This window comes from Delphinus delphis, chromosome 8 (genome assembly GCF_949987515.2).
Source record: "Delphinus delphis chromosome 8, mDelDel1.2, whole genome shotgun sequence".
Lineage (NCBI taxonomy): Eukaryota > Metazoa > Chordata > Mammalia > Artiodactyla > Delphinidae > Delphinus > Delphinus delphis.
This window is the reverse complement of record NC_082690.1, coordinates 19,741,475-19,760,771: the sequence shown is the minus strand read 5'-3', so window position 1 is coordinate 19,760,771 and position 19,297 is coordinate 19,741,475. Positions and strand designations below refer to the sequence as shown.

General features: G+C 43.4%; 1 protein-coding gene and 1 pseudogene across 3 annotated transcripts; one reads left to right on the top strand and one right to left on the bottom strand.

Moving 5' to 3' along the window:
- Positions 1 to 50: 50 nt before the first annotated feature.
- RBM7 (RNA binding motif protein 7) lies at positions 51 to 8,453 on the top strand. Of its 3 annotated transcripts, XM_060017924.1 has the most exons (6): positions 103 to 194; positions 785 to 908; positions 1,089 to 1,251; positions 1,892 to 1,979; positions 4,761 to 4,851; positions 6,658 to 8,450. In XM_060017924.1, the coding sequence occupies exons 3-6, from the start codon at positions 1,191 to 1,193 to the stop codon at positions 7,018 to 7,020; spliced, it is 603 nt and encodes a 200-aa protein (XP_059873907.1). In that variant the 5' UTR covers positions 103 to 194; positions 785 to 908; positions 1,089 to 1,190; the 3' UTR covers positions 7,021 to 8,450. The 3 variants fall into 3 exon arrangements, with proteins under 3 accessions (XP_059873906.1, XP_059873907.1, XP_059873909.1); XM_060017923.1 differs by lacking the exon at positions 785 to 908 and having other exon boundaries at positions 51 to 194; positions 6,658 to 8,452; XM_060017926.1 differs by lacking the exons at positions 103 to 194; positions 785 to 908 and adding an exon at positions 214 to 309 and having other exon boundaries at positions 6,658 to 8,453.
- Positions 8,454 to 12,594: 4,141 nt separating this feature from the next.
- On the bottom strand, positions 12,595 to 14,344 carry LOC132429370 (nucleus accumbens-associated protein 1 pseudogene; annotated as a pseudogene).
- Positions 14,345 to 19,297: the final 4,953 nt, after the last annotated feature.

The following is a 19,297-nucleotide window of genomic DNA, read 5'->3' as shown; positions in this document are numbered from 1 at the left end:
TGACGCCTGGGAGCGCGAGGACGTGGGGTTTCTGAGAGTGCGCAGTGGGTGCGTCGGCGGTGACCCTTCGGCCTTTTTCGGGAGGGGGCGATGCTGAGATGGGGGCGGCGGCAGCGGAAGCGGATCGTACTCTCTTTGTGGGCAACCTTGAAACGAAAGTGACAGAGGAGCTCCTTTTCGAGCTTTTCCACCAGGTAAGCGGCTGGGATCAGCCTTTCCCTTTCGTTTTCCGGCCCGGGTAGGGCCCGGCCCAATGGCCATCCCCGCTTTCCTGGCTTAAGCGGCACGGTTCGTCCCGGCACCGGACAGGTGGGCGGGCTGGAGGTGGGGGTCGCGCTTAGAAAGGGAGGCGCTCGCTACGTGTCGCTTTATTAGAAGGATCCTGGTTAGTTCAGGCCGAAGTAACGACTAAAGGTGGTGGAGGGTCCTCTGTCGGGCATTCACGTGGTAAAGAGTCAGTGCTCTTAAGCGACCTCGTACGCGTGGGTCCTTCGTTGAGCTGTGCTTTTCCTCTTCCTGCTTTTCTCATCTTCCGCTTGTAAATTTTATTTCAATTTCTTTCTTAGTATCCGTTTTCCACTTAAGTTTCTTACGAAGTTGCAGCAAAGACAGACTCATAAATACTCTGTAGGAGAGCGGCACTGTAGTGTTTATGTATTAAAATCTGTATCAAGATGCGTTAAACCTGTTCCCTCCAGTTCTGTCTTTCAACAACTGGTAATGTTTGATTAGTCGATACAAAAGTGAATTTTTAGTCCAAGAAAACTACTTTCTCTTGATAAAGGTTAATTTCCACGCAGTGGGATAATGATGGATGTTGGTGGCCTTGTTAAAGTCATAAAGTGCTGTGAAATGTAAATTCAGTCGGTGATTGGGTTTCCGGTTCCTTATGGGCTCCCTCCCTCCAAGTAAGTTAATCTAATTTTCGGTCATATCTGTAGGATCTTTAACCGAGATGGAAATCCGAGTGTATCCATTTTTAAAATTAGAGTCCCTGGTTACATTTTTGAATTTTTTAAACTTTGTAAAATTTGATTATTTTCCTGAAACTGCCTTACTGAAATTCTGAAAACTTTTTTTGTCTGTAGGCTGGGCCAGTAATAAAAGTGAAAATTCCAAAAGATAAGGATGGTAAACCAAAGCAGTTTGCGTTTGTGAATTTCAAACATGAAGTATCTGTTCCTTATGCCATGAATCTACTTAACGGAATCAAACTTTTTGGAAGGCCCATCAAAATTCAGTTTAGATCAGGTAACTATTCACTGATGATGTTTAGGAGAGAGGTTGTTTGCCGCTTTGTTTTTAATTTTATTATTTAAAGAACCTATTTTTGGATGAAAATGCTTTAAGCTTTATGAATAGTAAACTTTATATATCCCTGAAAATGGGTAACATTGACAGTATGGATTTTGAAAGCTGTAATTTTAAAATGAGAGTTAACATTTCAGTTTGGGTTTGTGAAAAGAACATAAACCTTATTATTAAAATGACTGAGTTTGGGTTCACACTCTGAAAGCACAAGGATTATTTCCTGAAAATACTTTTCCTGACTGCTTTGTAATTTACTTTTACAAATTTTGATGTGTGATCATGTAAGGATGAAACTTTCCTTGTAGTCATTCTTACAATTTAGTGTGGGGATCAGAATACTATGGCCAGATTGGGTATTTATACATTGGAAAGTACGTTATTTGGAACCCTTTGCTTTGGGTATATTTGGTATTAAACACTTAACAATTTTCACTCTGATGAACTATAAAGCAATTTACTGAAATTTGAGGTTTTCACTTTTAGCCTATGTCTACCTTTTTTGGAGTGATTGGGCTGAGGGATACAAAATTTCAAATTAAGTTTTTTATCAATAAGAATTCCTCAAATTGTTTCATTTCAGGAAGTAGCCATGCCTCACAGGAGGTCAGTTCGTCATATCCCCAGCATCATGTTGGAAGTTCAAGCCCTACTTCCACATCTCCTAGCAGGTAATATTTCTCACCTATTTTTAAAATCATTTATCAGGAATTTTTTTAGGCAGTGACTTCAAAATGCATAATGAGTGATTGGTTTCTTTCTTTATGCTCCTACCTCTTTATTCTTCTGCTATATTTGCGATGTTGGATTATAGTTATATATGTATCTATTTTAAGGGGACTATAGGCCCCTTATATATAGTTCCCTTAAAATAGATACGTACATAACTGTATTTATGTTCATTTGTAAAGACATACCCACACCCACATACATGTATATAACTGAGACGAAATTTCTCAAAACATTACTTAGCCTTACTACTTGTAGTATCCTCTATTTTCTATTTTATTTTATTTTTCAAAAAATCACATTAGTTTTATGACCACTAAATGGTTGTTGCTTGCAGTTTAAAAATACCTGTTAGTAAACAGACTACTGGACTAAGAGTTCATAGAATCGGATTCTGGATCTGTCTCTACCAATTGTGTAATCTTGAGCTAGTCTATGTCCCTGTCTTTCCATTTGTAAGGAAAAGAAGTTGATTTGAATGATCTCTGAAATACCTCTTAGCTACTGAGGATTGGAAGAGGTACCATATTTATATTTACTAATAATTTTCTTTGGGGAGGCTGATATTTTGCCAGGGACGGTTTCTTCCTGGTATGTCCATAGAGCTATTTATCAATTTATGGCTTCATTCAAGAAAGAGTTAACAAATACCTGTCACCTGTCGGGTTCTTCACCAAGTCCTTTGCACCTATGATCTCATTTATTCCTCACGGTAGATTTATGAGGCAAGGATTATTATTATCTCTACCTTATGTATGAAGAAAATGAAGGTTGGGGGTTAACTTGCTCAAGCGTGAACTGCTCATAAGCAGTGGGCTTGTTTTCAAACCCAGGCAATGTGATTGAGCACACCCACCATGATACGAGTAGAAAGTTTCTAGAAAGTTTTAACAAGGAGAGGTAAGTGAATGAGGACTTGAAAGAGGGCAGTGTACCTAGATCATAATGAATAGAAAATGGAGAGTAGTAGATGATACTGTTGAAGTAGATAGAGGCAGAAGATACAGGGTCTTTCTTATAGGTCATAATTAGGATTTTGGAATTTCACCCTAAGAACAGTAGGAAGACATTGAAACGTTTTCAGTAGGGTAGTAAGAGGAACAGGTTTGTATTTTAATGAGTTAGTTGGTTGTACTGGGAGAGAATGGATTGAAGGGCACAAGGGTGACTAGGAAGCTGTTGGTAGCAAGGTATTGGTGTTAGTAGCAAGGAAGCTATGGGAGTGAGGTTGCTGCTTTGGATTAGGGTGGTGCCAAGAGCTGGAGAGAAGTGGGCGGATATGAAAAGAGTTTGGAAGGTGAAAATTGTAAGAGAGCAGTAATGTGAAAAGGGTACCCTCTTAGAGTCTTTTCTTGCCAGCTGAAGTTAATTGTGTTTAAATGCTTTTCAGTGTAGTTGGAATTCGAAGCATCTCTAACCACTTTTATGGACTCTTGAAAGGTATCTTAGGTGGAGGGAAAAAAAAGAGTTTTTAACCCTTCTTAGAAATTCTTGGGGAAAGAAATATGCAAGTAAATACTGTAGTTTTAATCAAACACTAGAGTGTACCTGATTTTTATACTCTCTGTAAGTAAAATTATACTTTTTACCCCCTTAGCATACAGGTACGTAATCCGATTTGAGAAACCCAAATACGGCACTTCCCTGGCGGCCCAGTGGTTAAGACTCCGCACTTCTACTGCAGGGGGCACGGGTTTATTTTATATATATATTTTTATATACATATATATAAAGAATAAAAGTTCTTTTTAAAAAAAGTAGCTTTCTTTACAGCATACAAATAAAATCAGTTCTGCTTAAAAAAGAGAAGAAAACCCAAAATAAAAAGATCTAAACTGTAAGATAAATCTTGATGATTTGATTCTTGGTGATTTAATTCCAAATCTTGGTGATTTGATTCCAAAGGCATATTTTAAAATAAAATTAAAACCTTTCTGAGTTTTTCTGTAGAGCAAGTTACCTCTATAGGAAGTGAGGAATAAGGTTTAAGTCCTTAAGATTAATATTCTTTTTATGTTACAGAACTCCTTACTCCCCCAAACCTATTATTCTTTCTTCTTATCTCAGTAAAGGTCTACCTAATTGCTCAAGCCAAAAATCTAGATTTTTATCTTTTAGTTCTTCTGGTTCCCTCACCTGTTATGTCTAATTGATCAAATCCTTTTCATTTTAGTTCTCGGTCTAGGCCTTTGCATTACTGGCCCAGGTATTGACAATTTTTTTTCTATAAATTGACACAATTTTTTTTTCTATAAAGGACTAGTTTCTTCTGCCATTGTAGCACCACACAGATAATACCAAAACAAAAGAGCCTGGCTAAGTTCTAGTAAAACTTTGTTTACACAAACTGAGTTTGGCACACAGGCTATAGTTTGCTTCCCCCTGCACTAGTCCTTCCCTCAGCTGGAGTGTGTTGCCTCCAGGTAATCTTGTTCAGCTGTAACTTCAAATGTCTCCTTTTTAGAAAGGCCAGTCCTGACCAGTCAAGCTAAAATAGAACCGCCTATCTCTCTCACCTCAACTTGCTCTTTAGTCATTTCTTACTATGTCTTTATAACCATGTGAAATTGTCTTGTCTGAATCCTTACCCCAGCTCCATGAGAACAGATACCTTGTTGGTCTTGTTCATTCCTGTCTTTGAAGACTGTGTCTTGCTCAGGATTGGTATGTAGTAAACATTTACTGAATGAATGATTATATGTTGGTTTTCTTACTTTTCACAGGTACGAAAGGACAGTGGATAACATGACTCCATCAACACCAATAATTCAAAGATCTTTTTCTTCTTCAGAAAATTTTCAGAGACAAGCAGTGGTAAGCTGATTGTTCAACTCGAGTTGCTAAAAAACTCGTACTTAGTTAAAACATTCATTCTTAATTCTTAAGTTCATTTCTTAAATTTTAGTTAGACTAGCATGATCTTTGTAGATCACTCATTTTAGTTTTCACTGGCTGAAATATATATTTAAAAGATTGAAGATAAAAAGAAGAACTGCTTGTCACATTTGTATTTTTCTTTAACCATTGTTGGTGTGATGTGTGTGTGTGTTGCAAATATTGGATACTCATTCTCTGATGTTCTTGCAACCTGTGCCGAGTAACTTCTCATCACGTACTGTTTTTAATACTTAATACGTTAATATACTACAGTCTTCTAGTCCACCTCCCTTGTGAACATGCCATTTTTTTGTGTAATAATATCACCAATGATAAAATCTTAAGTATCTTTTGCTATTGCATCTTTGTCTTTGATCAGTCTCAGATCCTTCATTCTTTTCTTTTTCTTACGTTTGTTTCTTCCTTTTTATTTTCTTTGCCTAAATCACAATCTTGAATTGTGGTCCCTAGGCTTTTGTATTGCACAGGTCTGCAGAATAAAAATATAAGTGAAATAAAATAAAATTGAGAGACCAATATAAAGAGATATCAACTTTTATAAACATATTATATATTTTTCTTATTTTGCTGTAGACCATTAAAAAAAAATCATCATTAGCTAATGTCTGTCCACAGGCAGAATTTGGGAACCACTCGTCTAGTCACTTAGTACTTGTATCTATTTTCTTCTAACTAGTCCTCTCACACACCATTTCAAAATTACTATTATAACTCTGTTTTGCTTATCTTCCTGGTGATTTTTTTAATATAAATTTCGTATTTTATTTATTTATTTTTGGCTGCATTGGGTCCTCGTTGCTGCGTGCAGGCTTTCTCTAGCTGCGGCTAGCGGGCTTCTCATTGCAGTGGCTTCTCTTGTTGCGGAGGACAGGCTCTAGAGTGAAGACTCAGTAGTTATGGCGGCGCATGGGCTCAGTTGGTCCGCAGCATGTGGGATCTTCCCGGACCAGGGCTCGAACCCGTGTCCCCTGCATTGGAAGGCGGATTCTTAACCACTGCGCCACCAGGGAAGCCCTAGCCTTGTGTTTTTGCTACCATTATCTGGTTCCAATAAACCTTTCTAGCTTTACCGTCCATTAGTCATGGCTCATGAGATCTATAACCTGTCTTAGCCAGAATTACTTGCTATTCTATGAGCTATTCTGTGTTTCCCTGTTATTTTTGTTTGTGCAGTCTTCTTTCCTTGACATACCTCCCCCTTAAAATATTTTCCTTAAAAAAACTCCATCCAGGGAATTCCCTGGTGGTCCAGTAGTTAGGACTACACGCTTTCACTGCCAAGGGTGTGAGTTCGATCCCTGGTTGGGGAACTAAGATCCTGCAAGCCGTGCGGCATGGCCAAAAAAAAAAAAAATTACATCCATACTTTTAATACTCAGATCATATGTCGCCTTCATTAAATCCTTCCTAAAGATACTGAGCTTTTGCTTTTAATGTGTTCATCATACAGTGATTTACATTATAGTCGTTTTGTATTACTTCTTCCCTTCTAAATTATATTCTGGAGGACAAGGAGTAGTAGTACAGATATCTTGTAGGTATACATTGGAATGAATGAAGCTATTGTACTACTTTAGTTGTGTTTACCTTAAGATTCAGCTAGGCAAGAATGATTTTGCTTTTCCATTATTGTGTTCGTTTGACCATGGCTTGATATCTGTTGCCTTTGCTATCTAGGAATATTTGTGGTTAACACATTTCCTTCTTTTTCTCTTCGCTCAGATGAACAGTGTCTTGAGACAGATGTCATATGGAGGGAAATTTGGTTCTCCACATCTGGATCAATCAGGATTTTCCCCATCAGTTCAGTCACATAATCACACTTTTAACCGGTCTTCAACCTCCCAGTGGCGCCAAGATACACCATTATCACAGCGAAAAGTCAGACAGAATTCTCATACCTATGCAGTGGATAGACATTATAGCCGTGAACAGCGTTACACTGATCATGGGTCCGACCATCATTACAGAGGAAGCAGAGATGATTTCTTCTATGAAGAGAGAAATCCCGATGGCTGGAGCCATGACTATGATAACAGAAGAGACAGTGGTAGAGATGGAAAATGGCGCTCATCTCGACACTAACAAGTGTTAAAAGGATGTTTTCATAGTGTCATTCTAGGCCCTTTTTGTTAAGTTGTTTCTGGGAATGTTTTCTTTAAAAAAGTCTATAGAGCAGCTTTACAAGTTGGCACATTTCTTTATAAAATTTTTAAAACCTAATTGCAGTCCAATACAGAAATGAGAATTGTGGTTCTAGTTTTATTACATTAATAACCTTTCACCTCAGGGTTTTAAGAAGAGGAAAGGGTTTTATGCTAAAGAAAGTGCACAATTCCTAATCATTTTAGACAATTGAGGAAGGGATGTATTATTTGGATTAGTTGTATTATGAAGCAAATATTTTAATTATCTGTTACCTTTTTGTATTACAAGAAATTTCTTGTTAGGGAATCAGATTTTTGGTGTATATAACGGAAAACATTCAAGTTGATAGTCTGAAATGACTCAGTATTTTGTTACTAAACGAGAAAATGTAAATTCAGTGATTCATTTTACTAATATTTGAGAAAACCTTTTGGTCAAATTTGGGGATAAATCATATTATTTAACTTAGAGAACTTAAGTGTAAGTTCTGTGACATGATCTTGAGTTTTACTGTAAGTGAGCATACAAGTATACATCTACACATGCTATTTCATTGTAAAATTTTAGAATTTGCTCATTAAAACATGTTCAATGGGCTTCCCTGGTGGCGCAGTGGTTGAGAGTCCGCCTGCCGATGCAGGGGACAGGGGTTCGTGCCCCGGTCCGGGAAGATCCCACATGCCGCGGAGCGGCTGGGCCCGTGAGCTATGGCCGCTGAGCCTGCGCGTCCAGAGCCTGTGCTCCGCAACAGGAGAGGCAGCAACAGTGAGAGGCCCGCATACCACAAAAAAAAAAAAAAAAAAAAAAATGTTCGATGTATGACTGAAGTCACTCAGGAAGTTAAATATCTCTAAATGTATTTTTTTTTACAGTAAAAATACAGTGTTAATGTAAATCTTTTTCTGGAAGAACAAAAATGTAAATGCATAGTCAGATAAAATAGTGAAATGTTTTACTGAAAGTATTCTTTTTTGGGAAAAAAGGTTCATGAAACCTTTAAGTGCTGCCTCTTATCACTCAAATTTCTAAACTTTTAACATTTTCAAAGTGCAAGGACACATTTTATTTTGGAGATTGTACAGGGTTCTTTTTTGTTTGAACATTTGAAGGAATTTAGTCTAAAACACTTTGATTTAAAATTTTTAAAATCTTGTTTAACAAAACTTTTATGTATCAATATGCCGTTTCCCTTTCATTGTAGAACTTGTTTATAAAAATTAATTCCTTGAAAAATTTGGATTCTTTTTAATATTAACTACAACATTTGTACTATGTTGCTTTTTAATATATTGAAAACAAAAAGGAGGGGTGTGTCTTTTTTTTTTGACATCACTAATATTATACACAAAAAGCTAGCAGCATACTTTTATTCAGTGATTGCGTGGTGTTAGAGTATCCTGAAATATACCTTTTGAACATATCAAACTTATATTTTAGAATCAGATTTTCAGTAACACATGGTTTATGTTTCTGAGCACTGTAAACTAATTTAGTTACTCTCCCTAGTCTCTAGGAGTTTGTACATTTGGTTTTCTCTGTTTCTAAATGTATGCAGCTTTTCTGAGTCCAGGTAAATGGAGCTAGCTATCCAATTACTCAGCACAGAGCGTTCAAATCAAGTTTCTGTTTGCTTAAGCAGTTTCATAGTAGAAGGATTTGTTTCCAACGAGCCTGTTATTTTCAGGTGTCTGACCTATATGAAAATTTACTCAGTAGCGTTTGTAGATATTAACAAAGATTAATACTGCTTTATTGCAACTTATCTGTGGCTCAGATCTGTTCCTGTTGATTCACAGGTGACCCTGGTCCAGAATAATTTTTTTCTTTTTTAATGGTTTTTGGGACACCCCTTCTGAGGTTCCAGTGAATCTTTCACTTCACCCTCATCCAGTTGAAAGTAACCAGACTAAGTATATGTACTGTGTAAAGAGATAGAACAAGACAGCCACAAAGAATTGAATATAGCTGGTGAGACAATTCACCGAGGTATTGAGAGCTGCAGGAGTAGAAAGGAAGAGATTGTTTTTATGGAAAGCAGTTTCTCCCAGAGTGTGTTCCATGAAACAGTACTCTCACAAGGTGTTCTGCAAAAATAACAGGGTTCTGTGGTCAAATGTATGGTAAACATTATGTACTATCTAACACTGTGACTCTCTCTTAATGAGAAGATGCCATAAAGCTGACAAGTGCTGCAGTAATGTTTATACCTAACAGTATTTTTTGAACTTACTTGACCCTTTCTTTACCCTTTAATACATAATACATTAAGATCCCCCCAAAGAATCTCTGACTCCACCCTTCTCCATCTAGTCAATCATCAGAAAATTTTATACCACATTCTGATTACGTTGTGTAGGCCCATCTTATCTGTATCCACTGCCACCATCCTAGAATGGGCAATCATCATTGCAACAGGGTTATTCCAAGAGCACCCTAATGTTTGCGTGCTAATTAATGTATTCCTATAGTATTCCCTGTATTTCTCTTACAGCCTTTTTATTGTATTAAAATTTTATTTTTATTTGTATCTCTCTAGATGTCTCCATGAAGTCCAGGACCTCATTTTTTCACCACTGAATTCCTAGTATTCAGTGCCTGGCATATATATAATACATGGTAAATTTTTGCTGAATAAATGAAGGAACGTTTGTCAAATAATTGAAAAAAGGAGGCTTCAACACTGAAAACGTCTTTGGTATAGATTTCCGCACCCTGAACCATCATTGCATCCTGTTATAAAAATTGTATCACAACATACTGTGCCTTTGATACACTCTAGAATTATGTTTGTTTTTCAGGTTGTTAAGAAGTTATTGGATCTGTATTCATTAAGGTTTTCTTAAAATAATTGTTTACCTTAGTTGGGTTTTGGAATTGTGGTTCTGTTAGTTTTGTAGAATGAATTTATATCTTTTTTTGTTTTTTTGTTACAAAGGCATTTAGTTTATTCTCATCAGTATCACTGATATTCTCATGGTTCACATTTCCCAGGGCGGCTCCTCTTCTTACAGTAGTTAATGTTTAATCTCACTTATGGGCCGGAGGAGGGGCTGGGCCCAGGGCAGGGAGGGTGTTGGCACTCCACGCGGACGAGGCGGGTGATCTGTGCTTCGTGAAAGAGACATGGGTGAATGGGCGGCCGGGGGACGTGGAGGGGGGCCCCCAGAGTCTTTTTTGCATTGGTCAGTGATTCTCCATTCATGTTCCATCCTGGCTGCCCGGGGGTGGGGGTCCATGCAGCTCAGGGCAGGGCAGGGCCAGGGGAAGGGAAAGCAGGAAAAGCAGCAGGTCGCCCAAGAGGGGGAGGCAGGGCGGGAGGGCGCAGGGGTGGCTCCTGGGGTAAGGCACAACCCCGTCTTTGGCTCTCCTGGTGAGGAGTTTCCTCCCCTGCGCCCCTGCCCCGCCCCTCTCCCCCGCCCCTCCCCAGACCTATACACACAGTCCAGGGAGCCAGGGGCACCTCCTGGAGTCCCTGAAACAAGAGCGCTCTGCCACCCAACCCCGTGCTGCAGGGGCTCGGAGGAGGGACGGGGCAAGCCCCACCCGAGGACAAGGCCAGGAGGGGCTGGACAGGGGCCTGCCCAGGACAAGGGGGTGGGGAGGGAGAAGACCCCAGTCCCACACAGCTGGCCCCCGCTGAGGCCTGGAAGGAGGGGAGCGCCCGGGGACTCCTGCTTCCTTTGGGGTCTGGCTGGAGCCCCAGCCCACCCTCGGCCTTGGTCGGCCGGCAGCTTGCCAAGTGCCAGGATGTTGTGCTTTAGGATCTACTCTGGGGTGGGGTGTCGAGGCCAGGATGAGGGGGCAGGGGAGGTGCGACTAAGGTGCTCGTGCTTTAGCTGGGGCTGTCGACCCCCACCCCCCCGCCCCACGCACTCGGGCCGGCTGAGGGCTAAGGTACTGGGGCTGGGCCAGGAAAGCAGAGCGCCAGGGCCCCGCTGGACTGACCCTGCCCCTCGCAGCAAGCAGATGTCAGGAAGGACCCGCTCCCCGCAGGCTGGCAGGGGCTCCTGGGGGGGGGGGGGGCACAGGCCTCCAAGTCAGATCCCAGTGGTCCAGCTGGCCCCCACCCCACCTCCTGTAATCCCCTTGCCTTTGGAGAGAGAGAGGCTGCTGGGAGCAATGGGCTAGTCAGACTGCTCGGAGACAGAGGCCTTGAGAACCGGGGCTGGAGACAAAAATGTGAACTGCGAAGAAATGACATCCGGCGTGTGTGGGGAGGGGTGCGGGGGGGGGCGGTTAAAAAACAAAAAGAACCCTCCAAGTTTACACGTAGAACTCAAAAAATCCACAAAACCACTCACGGAGCTAGGCAAGGATAGAAAGAGAGGAATGGTAAAAGAAGATTCGGCAAACGATCTGTAACCATGAAGCGGACCCGGCCCTGCCAGGAGCTGGACTCAGCCAACCGGACCTTGCAATGTAGCCCTTGGGGGGAGGCCCTGGGGTTGAGTGTGAGCCGGCCAGACCCACGGGAGCCCAGGCAGAGCGGGGCCTGGGGGGCCCCCCTCGTCAACGCGCGCCCCCACTCCACACACACGCGCACATTCAGCCTGCCCCCGGCTCCCCACTCCGTCCTGCCTTCCACAGCCCCGAGGACCGAAGGGGACATCAGACACGGTCCCGTTGGTTTGAAAAATAATAGGAATCTTATACTTCAATATTTCATTAGCTAAAAACATGTTTTAAAAAGTATGTACAGGGGCTGGGGGCTGGGAGCCCTGCCTTGGGGGGTCGGGGGTGGGGTGGGGAAGGGAGGGAAAGGCAGCAGCTCCCCAGCCTGCTCCCCTGGGTTCCACCCCTGGTCCTACTGCCTCTCACGTCTTCATCTGTTTAAAAGGAAAACTTCTACACACGCACGCCCGCACACACACACACACGCACACCCACACGCTTCTACGAGCCCCGGAAACCTCTCCTTCTATCCTCAGAGACCCTCAGTCTGCCCCCAAGGGCCCCCCTCTCAGGACCTGCCCCTCTCAGGCCCCAGGGGGCTGGTGGCGGCAAGAGAGGCTGAGCACAGGTGGGGGAAGAGAAGGGCGCTGGGCCTGCCACCGCCCGCCACCTTAGGTCGGTCATGGAGTTTCTCTGAGCCCCAGTTTCCTCAGCTGTAAAACGGGCAGTCCTCATGGCCGCGCCTACCCCAGCCCCCAGGCGCAGGGCCAGACGAGGGAGGCAGGAAGGTGCTTTTGGAACGTGGAAGCACTGGGAGGTGGTGGCGGGAGGGGTCCTGAGAACCCGGGGCCCCTGTGAGTCCCAAGGGGCTGCAGGGGGGCAGAGGCTGAGGAATGCTCCGGCTAGGTGGCCCAGCGCCTGGGAAGGGGGTCTTCCCAAGCCCCCCAGGCCAACCCCTCCCTGTGCCTGGCCTGGTGAGTGGGGAGACAGTTGCTCGGGGTTAGAAGAGGGGGAGCAAGAGCCCCCCGACTGTGCACGAGCGTGTGTGCTAGAGAAGGCAACGCAGATCTCGCACCACCTGCCGTCCTCTCCCAGCCCGGATCCCTGATCGGACTGGGGTCAGGGGGTGGGACGGGGGGTGGGGGGTGGGCAGAGGGGCCGGAGCATGCAGTGCCCCCCGCGGGTCCTGGGGAAGGACAGACAGTAGCTCGTGCCCAAGATGGCGGGCGGGTGTGACAGGAGGGGGAGTGTGACGGCCCCGCGGGAGAGTCCGGTGGGGGGGTACTGGACGGCTTCCTCAGCCGAGGGGCCGGCCTCGCCGTCATGGCTGGCCGTCTTGAAGCCGTGCTCCACACCCCTCTTGTCCGGCTCTATCTTGCCCGTGTAGCTGACGAAGGTGATGTAGGCGTCACCCTCGGCCATAAGCAGCTTGACCTTGGGGGTCCAGCTCTTCCTCACACTCGGCGGGCGTTGGTGCACATGTCGGCTGCGATGGCGTTCATCTCGCTCTCGTTGAAGCTGGGAGCAAAGTTCTGGCAGTAGTACTTGACAGCGTGGGGGACGCGACCATCCAGTGGTCTGCTGCTGGAGCTGTTCCTGGAAGAGCGGACGCTGGTGCCACAGCTGTTGGCCAGCGTGTTCCGGTCAAAGAAGGAGGCCAGGAGACGCCACAGCAGCACCTTGTGCCGCGTTCCCGCGCTGACGTGGCAGTTCATGAGCTGCGCCCGGGTGACGTACACGCTGGTGCCTGTTACCAGCTCCAGCTTCTCAGAGGGGTCACCCTCATCATAGAGCCTGGGGTGTGGCAGCGGCTGCCGATCTGGTTGATGAGCTCAGCAGGGAGAGACGCCAGGTCTTGCCGCACTCGGATGTGATTCCGGGACTCGGGGGCTACCTGCTCAGGGAGGGCCTCCTCCACCTTCTCGGCGGTCTGGCCTACATTCATCATGCGGTACATGGCGGACATATAGCACATCTGCCGGTACTGCTCGTCTGTGCCCTCCTCGCCCGCGTCCTCCTCCTCCTTCTCGTGGTAAGAGCCGCGGCTGTCGCTGGTGTAAGCGCTTGAGATGCCCGGGCTGGTCCGCTCCGACGTGCTGGGCCCACTCACCACTCCGCCTGCCGCTGCCGCCACGCCCCCCCGCCGGCTCCCCGCCCCCTGCCCCCAGCCACTCTGGCGCGCTGTGCCGCCGCCACCGCCTGGGCCTGCTGGGGCTGCCGGTTGGCGACCAGGCCCGGCGCGGAGAACTTGGCCATCTTGCGGCTGCCGTTGCCACTGCAGCCACCGCCGGCCTCCTTCTGGCTGCTGTCCCACAGCCGCTTGGCTACGGGCGTGCACTGCACAGAGTCCGACTCCTGCTGTTCCGTCTTGACGCGAGACACGAGGGGCAGTGGGGTGCCGCAGGCCGGCCAGCTCGACGTCTGCGCCACAGGGCTCTGGGGCTCGGACGAGGGGCCCTCCTCGGCGTGCAGGCCCTGGGAGTCACAGCGGGGTGAGCTCACCTTGAGGAAGAACTCTGTGCCCTGCTCCATGATCTCCTGGATCTGCAGGAAGCCCGATGTGTACATGAGCAGGAACTGGTCGCCCATGTTCATGCTCAGCCGGCCCATGTAGCGGAAGCTGAGGCTCTGCTGGAAGGACTGGGGCTGCGGAGCCGCCGGCAGCTCCACCACCGCACTCCGGGCTGCTGTAGGACAGGCCCCGGAAGTAGGAGCTGCTGGCGGCCAGCACGGCCCGGTGGGCCTTGAAGGCAGGGCCCTTGACCACCACCGAGACATCACAGTATGGGCCCTGCAGCCGCTGCTCCTTGAGGCACTCCAGAATGCTGTGGCCGAAGTTCGGGATCTGCATCTGCAGCGTCTGGGCCATGGCGGCGGCGGCTAAGCCGTGGCCGCGCTCCGGGGGCACCCGGCCAGCTCCTCAGCGGCGGCTGGGGCCGGGCCTGGGCCCGGGGCGCGCCCTCCTGCGCCGGAGCTACGGCCCCCGCGGCCTCCGCTTCAGCAGCAGCGGCAGCCGCGGCGGCCATTCATTGTGGGCCAGCTGAATTTATATCTTTATTAAAAATCAACATTTCCTCTGTCTTTCCAAATTAATGGATATAGAGTTGTACCTAGTATTTCTCATAATTTTTGTAAACCTCTCTCTCTCGAGTCATAGTCCAGTTTTAGCGCCTGATATATTTCACCTTCCCTCCCACACCCTGTTCAAGCTTGCTAGACTGTACTGTTATACACTTTATATTTATGTGTGTGTGTGTGTGTGTGTGTGTGTGTGTATGCACGTACCCCACACAGAATTGTTTTTGTTTGTTCTTTGGGGTTTTTTTTGTGGTTACTGTTGGTATTAAAACATAGATTTTCTTTTAAGAAGATTTAAATAAGAAAAAAATCTTAACGCATTTTCCCAAAGTTACCGTTTCTGGAGCTCTTCATCCTTTTGTGTAGCTCCGTTTATCCATTTGGTATTCGCCTGCTTGAAGAACCTGTTTTGATAGTTCTTATAGTGCAGTCTTGCTGGTGATGAACTCTTTTAGCTTGTCCATGTCTGAAAACGCCTCTTTCACATTTGTTTTTGAAATATAATTTGTCTGGGTATAGAATTCTAAGTTGACAGTTTTTTCTTTTCCCCTTTTAATACAGGCATACCTTGGAGATATTGTGGGTTCCGTTCCAGGCCACCACTAGAAACTGAATATCACAGTAAGTGAGTGACAAATATTTTGTTTCCCAATGCATACAGAAGTTATGTTTATATTATACTGTATTCTATTGTGTACAATAGCATTATGTCTAAAAAACCCCAGTGTACATACCTTAATTTAAAAATCCTTTATTGCTAAAAAATGCTAATCATCTGAGCCTTCAGCGATTTATAATCTTTTTGCTGGTGGAGGGTCTTGCTTCGATGCTGATGGCTGCTGACTGATCAGGGTGGTGGTTGCTGAAGGTTGGAATGGCTGTGACAGTTTCTAAAAATAAGACAGCAATGAAGTTTTGCTGCACTGATTGACTCTTCCTTTCACGAATGATTTTTCTGCAGCGTGCGATGCTGTTTGATAGCATTTTTACCCACAGTGAAATTTCTTTCAGAATTGGAGCCAATCCTTTGAAACCCTGCTCCTGCTTTATCAAATAATTTTATGTAATATTCTAAATCCTTTGTTGTCATTTCATTAATCTTCACAGCATCTTCACCTGGAGTAGATTCCATCTCAAGAAACCACTTTCTTTGCTCATCCATAAGAAGCAACTCCTGATCTGTGGAAGTTTTATCATGAAATCACAGCAATGTCGTCACATCTTCGGGCTCCACTTCTAATTCTAGTTCTCTTCCTATTTCCACCACATCTGCAGTTACTTCCTGCACTGAAGTCTTGAACCCCTCATTCATTCAGGTTGGAATCAGCTTCTTCCAAACTCCTGTTAATGTTGATATTTTGACCTCTTCCTCTGAATCATGAATGTTCTTAATGGCATCTAGAATGATGAAGCTTTTCCAGGTTTTCAATTTACTTTGCCCGGATCCATCTGAGGAATCACGGTGTCTATGGCAGCTATAACCTTATGAAATGTATTTCTTGTTTGTTTGGTTGTTGTTGTTTTTTTTGGCCGTGCCCCATGGCATGCGGGATCTTAGTTCCCCCACCAGGGATCGAAGTGGTGCCCCTTGCAGTGGAAGCGTGGAGTCTTAACCACTGGACTGCCAGGGAAGCCCCGAAATGTAGTTCTTAAATAATAAGACTTGGAAGTCATAATTACTCCTTGATCCATGGGCTGCAGAATGGATATTGTGTTAAATGGATGTTGTGTTAGCAGGCATGAAAACAACATTAATCTTGTCCATCTCCATCAGAGCTCTTGGGTGACCAGTTGCGTTGTCAATGAGCAGTAACATTTTGAAAAATCTTTTTTTCCTGAACAGTAGGTCTCAACAGTGGACTTAAAATATTCAGTAAGGCGTGTTGTAAATAGGTGAGCTGTCATCCAGGCTTTGTTGTTCCACTTATAGAGCACAGGCAGAGTAGATTTAGCATAATTCTTAAGGCCCTTAGGATTTTTGGAATGGTGAATGAGTATTGGCTTCAATTTCAGGTCACCAACTGCATTATTCCCTAACAAGAGAGTCAGCCTGTGTTTTGAAGTTTCAAAGCCAGGCATTGACTTCTCTCTAGTTATGAAAGTCCTAGATGGGATCTTCTTCCAATATAAGGCTGTTTCATCTACATTGAAAATCTGCTGTTTCATGTAGACACCTTTATTAATTAACTTAGCTATAGATCCTCTGGATAACTTGCTGTAGCTTCCACATCAGCACTTGCTGCTTCACCTTGTAATTTTATATTATGGAGACGGCTTCTTTCCTTAAACCTCATGAACCAACCTCTCCTGGCTTCAAACTTTTCTTCTGTAGCTTCCTCACCTCTCTCAGCCTTCATAGAATTGAAGAGAGTTAGGGCCTTGCTCTGGATTAGGCTTTGACTTAAGGGAATGTTGTGGCTGGTTTGAATCTTCGATCCAGACCACTAAAACTTTCTCCATATCAGCAATAAGGCTGTTTTGCTTTCTTGTCATTCATGTTTTCAGTGGAGGAGCACTTTTAATTTCCTTTAAGAACTTTTCCTTTGTATTCACAACTTGTTTAACTGTTTGGCGCAAGAGGCCTTGCTTTCAGCCTATCTCAGCTTTAGACATGCCTTCCTCACTAAGCTTAATCATTTGTAGCTTTTGATTTAAAGTGAGAGATGTTTGACTCTTCCTTTCACTTGAACACTTAGAGGCCATTGTAGGGTTATAAATTGACCTAATTTCAATATTGTTATGTCTTGGGGAATAGGGAAGCCTGACGGGGGAGAGAGAGAGGTTAGGGGACATTTGGAACCCACACACTTATCGGTTAAGTTTGCCATTTTATATAGGCACAATTTGTGGCACCCCAAAACAATGACAATAGTAACATCAAAGATCACTAATTACAGATCATGATAACAAATATAATAATCATTTAAAAGTTTGAAGTCTTGCGGGAATTACCAAAATTTGACACAGAGTCATATGAAGTGAGCAACTGTTGGGAAAATGGTGCCAATAGACTTGCTTGACACAGGGTTGCCAGAAACCTTCTGTTTGTAAAAAAAAAAAAAAAAGCAATATCTGTAAAGGGCAATAAAGTGAAGTGCAATAAAATGAAGTATGCCTATATTTTTAAAATGTCCTCTTGCATTTTTTCCTATAAGAAATCTGCTGTCATGTATGAAAGAAGGACTCTTTCATAAGGGACTACTATGAACAACTGCATGCCAACAAATTAGATAACTTAGATAATGGGACAAGTTTTTAGAAAGATGCAAACTACTGAAACTGACTCAAGAGGAAATAGAAAATCCGAATAGACATAACAAAGAAATTGAATTAGTACTCAAAAACTACCCCAAAAAGAAAACCCAGACCCAGCTGGCTTCACTGATAAATTCTACCAAATATTTAATAAAGAATACTAATTTTTCTCAAACTCTTCCAAAGAATAGAAGAATAGGAAACACTTCACAACTCATTCTATGAGGCCAGTATTACTCTCATCACAAGAACCAGAAAAACATATAATAAGAAAATCAAACCACAGAGCAATATATCTTATAAATATAGACACAAAAATCCTTAATAAAATAGCAAACAAAACAACCAGAGGTAAATAAATGGATTATATAACATGGCCTAGAAGGATTTATCTTAGCAATGTAAGATTGGATTAGCATCCTAAAATCAGTTAATATACCACACCCTATCAACAGAATAAAAGATAAATAAAAAACTCAGAATCATCTCAATAGACACAAAAACAGCATTTAAAGAAATTCAGCACACTTCATGATAAAACAGTTAAGGTAATAATGAAAAGGAACTTTCTCAAACTGATAAATGTCATCTATAAAACACTCAAAAAAGGATTTGCCTATTCTGGACATCTAAGCAGATTCATATTTGTCCTTTTGTGTCTGGCTTCTCACAGTTATCATGTTTTCAAGATTCATCCATGTTGTAGCATTTCAGTCCTTTTTATGGCCAAATGATATTCCATTGTATTGCTATACACTAGATCTTCATTACTTGCGGCTTTATTTGTGAATTCCCCTACTCACTGAATTATATTTGTAACCCCAAAATCAAAAGACTGGTGGTGCTTTTGGAGTCATTTGTGAACATACACACATTATATATACATAATGTGTCCATTTTCTCTAGCTGGTTTTGAGCCATTTGATTATAATGTGCCTTAACGTAGTTTTTTTTCATGTTTCTTTTGCTTTGGGGTTCATTGAGCTTCATAGATCTGTGGGTTTACAGTTTTCATTAAATTTGGAAAAATTTTGGCCATTATTTAAAAAATTCTTTTGTGTCCCCATTTTTTTCTTCTTTGGAAACTCTAATTAGGCTGCTTGATATAGTCCCATAGCTCACTGATATGCTGCTTCTTTTTTAGATTATTTTTTCTCTGTGTGTTTCATGTTGGATAGTTTCTGTTGCTATGTCTTCAAGTCCACTAATCTTTTTTTCTTCAGCGTCTAATCAGCAATTAGTTCAAATATACTCTTCATCTTAGACATTGTAGTTTTTCTCTCTAGAAGTTTGATTTGGATCTCTATTTTTCTCATTTTTTTTTGTAAGCTTTATTGAGGTACAATTGATAAAACTATAAGATATTTAAAATGTACAACATGATTATACACACACACACACACACACACACATTGTGAAAGGATTCCCCCCATGCAGTTAGTTAACACATGATTTGGATCTTTTAATATCTTCACTGATTTACTTAAAA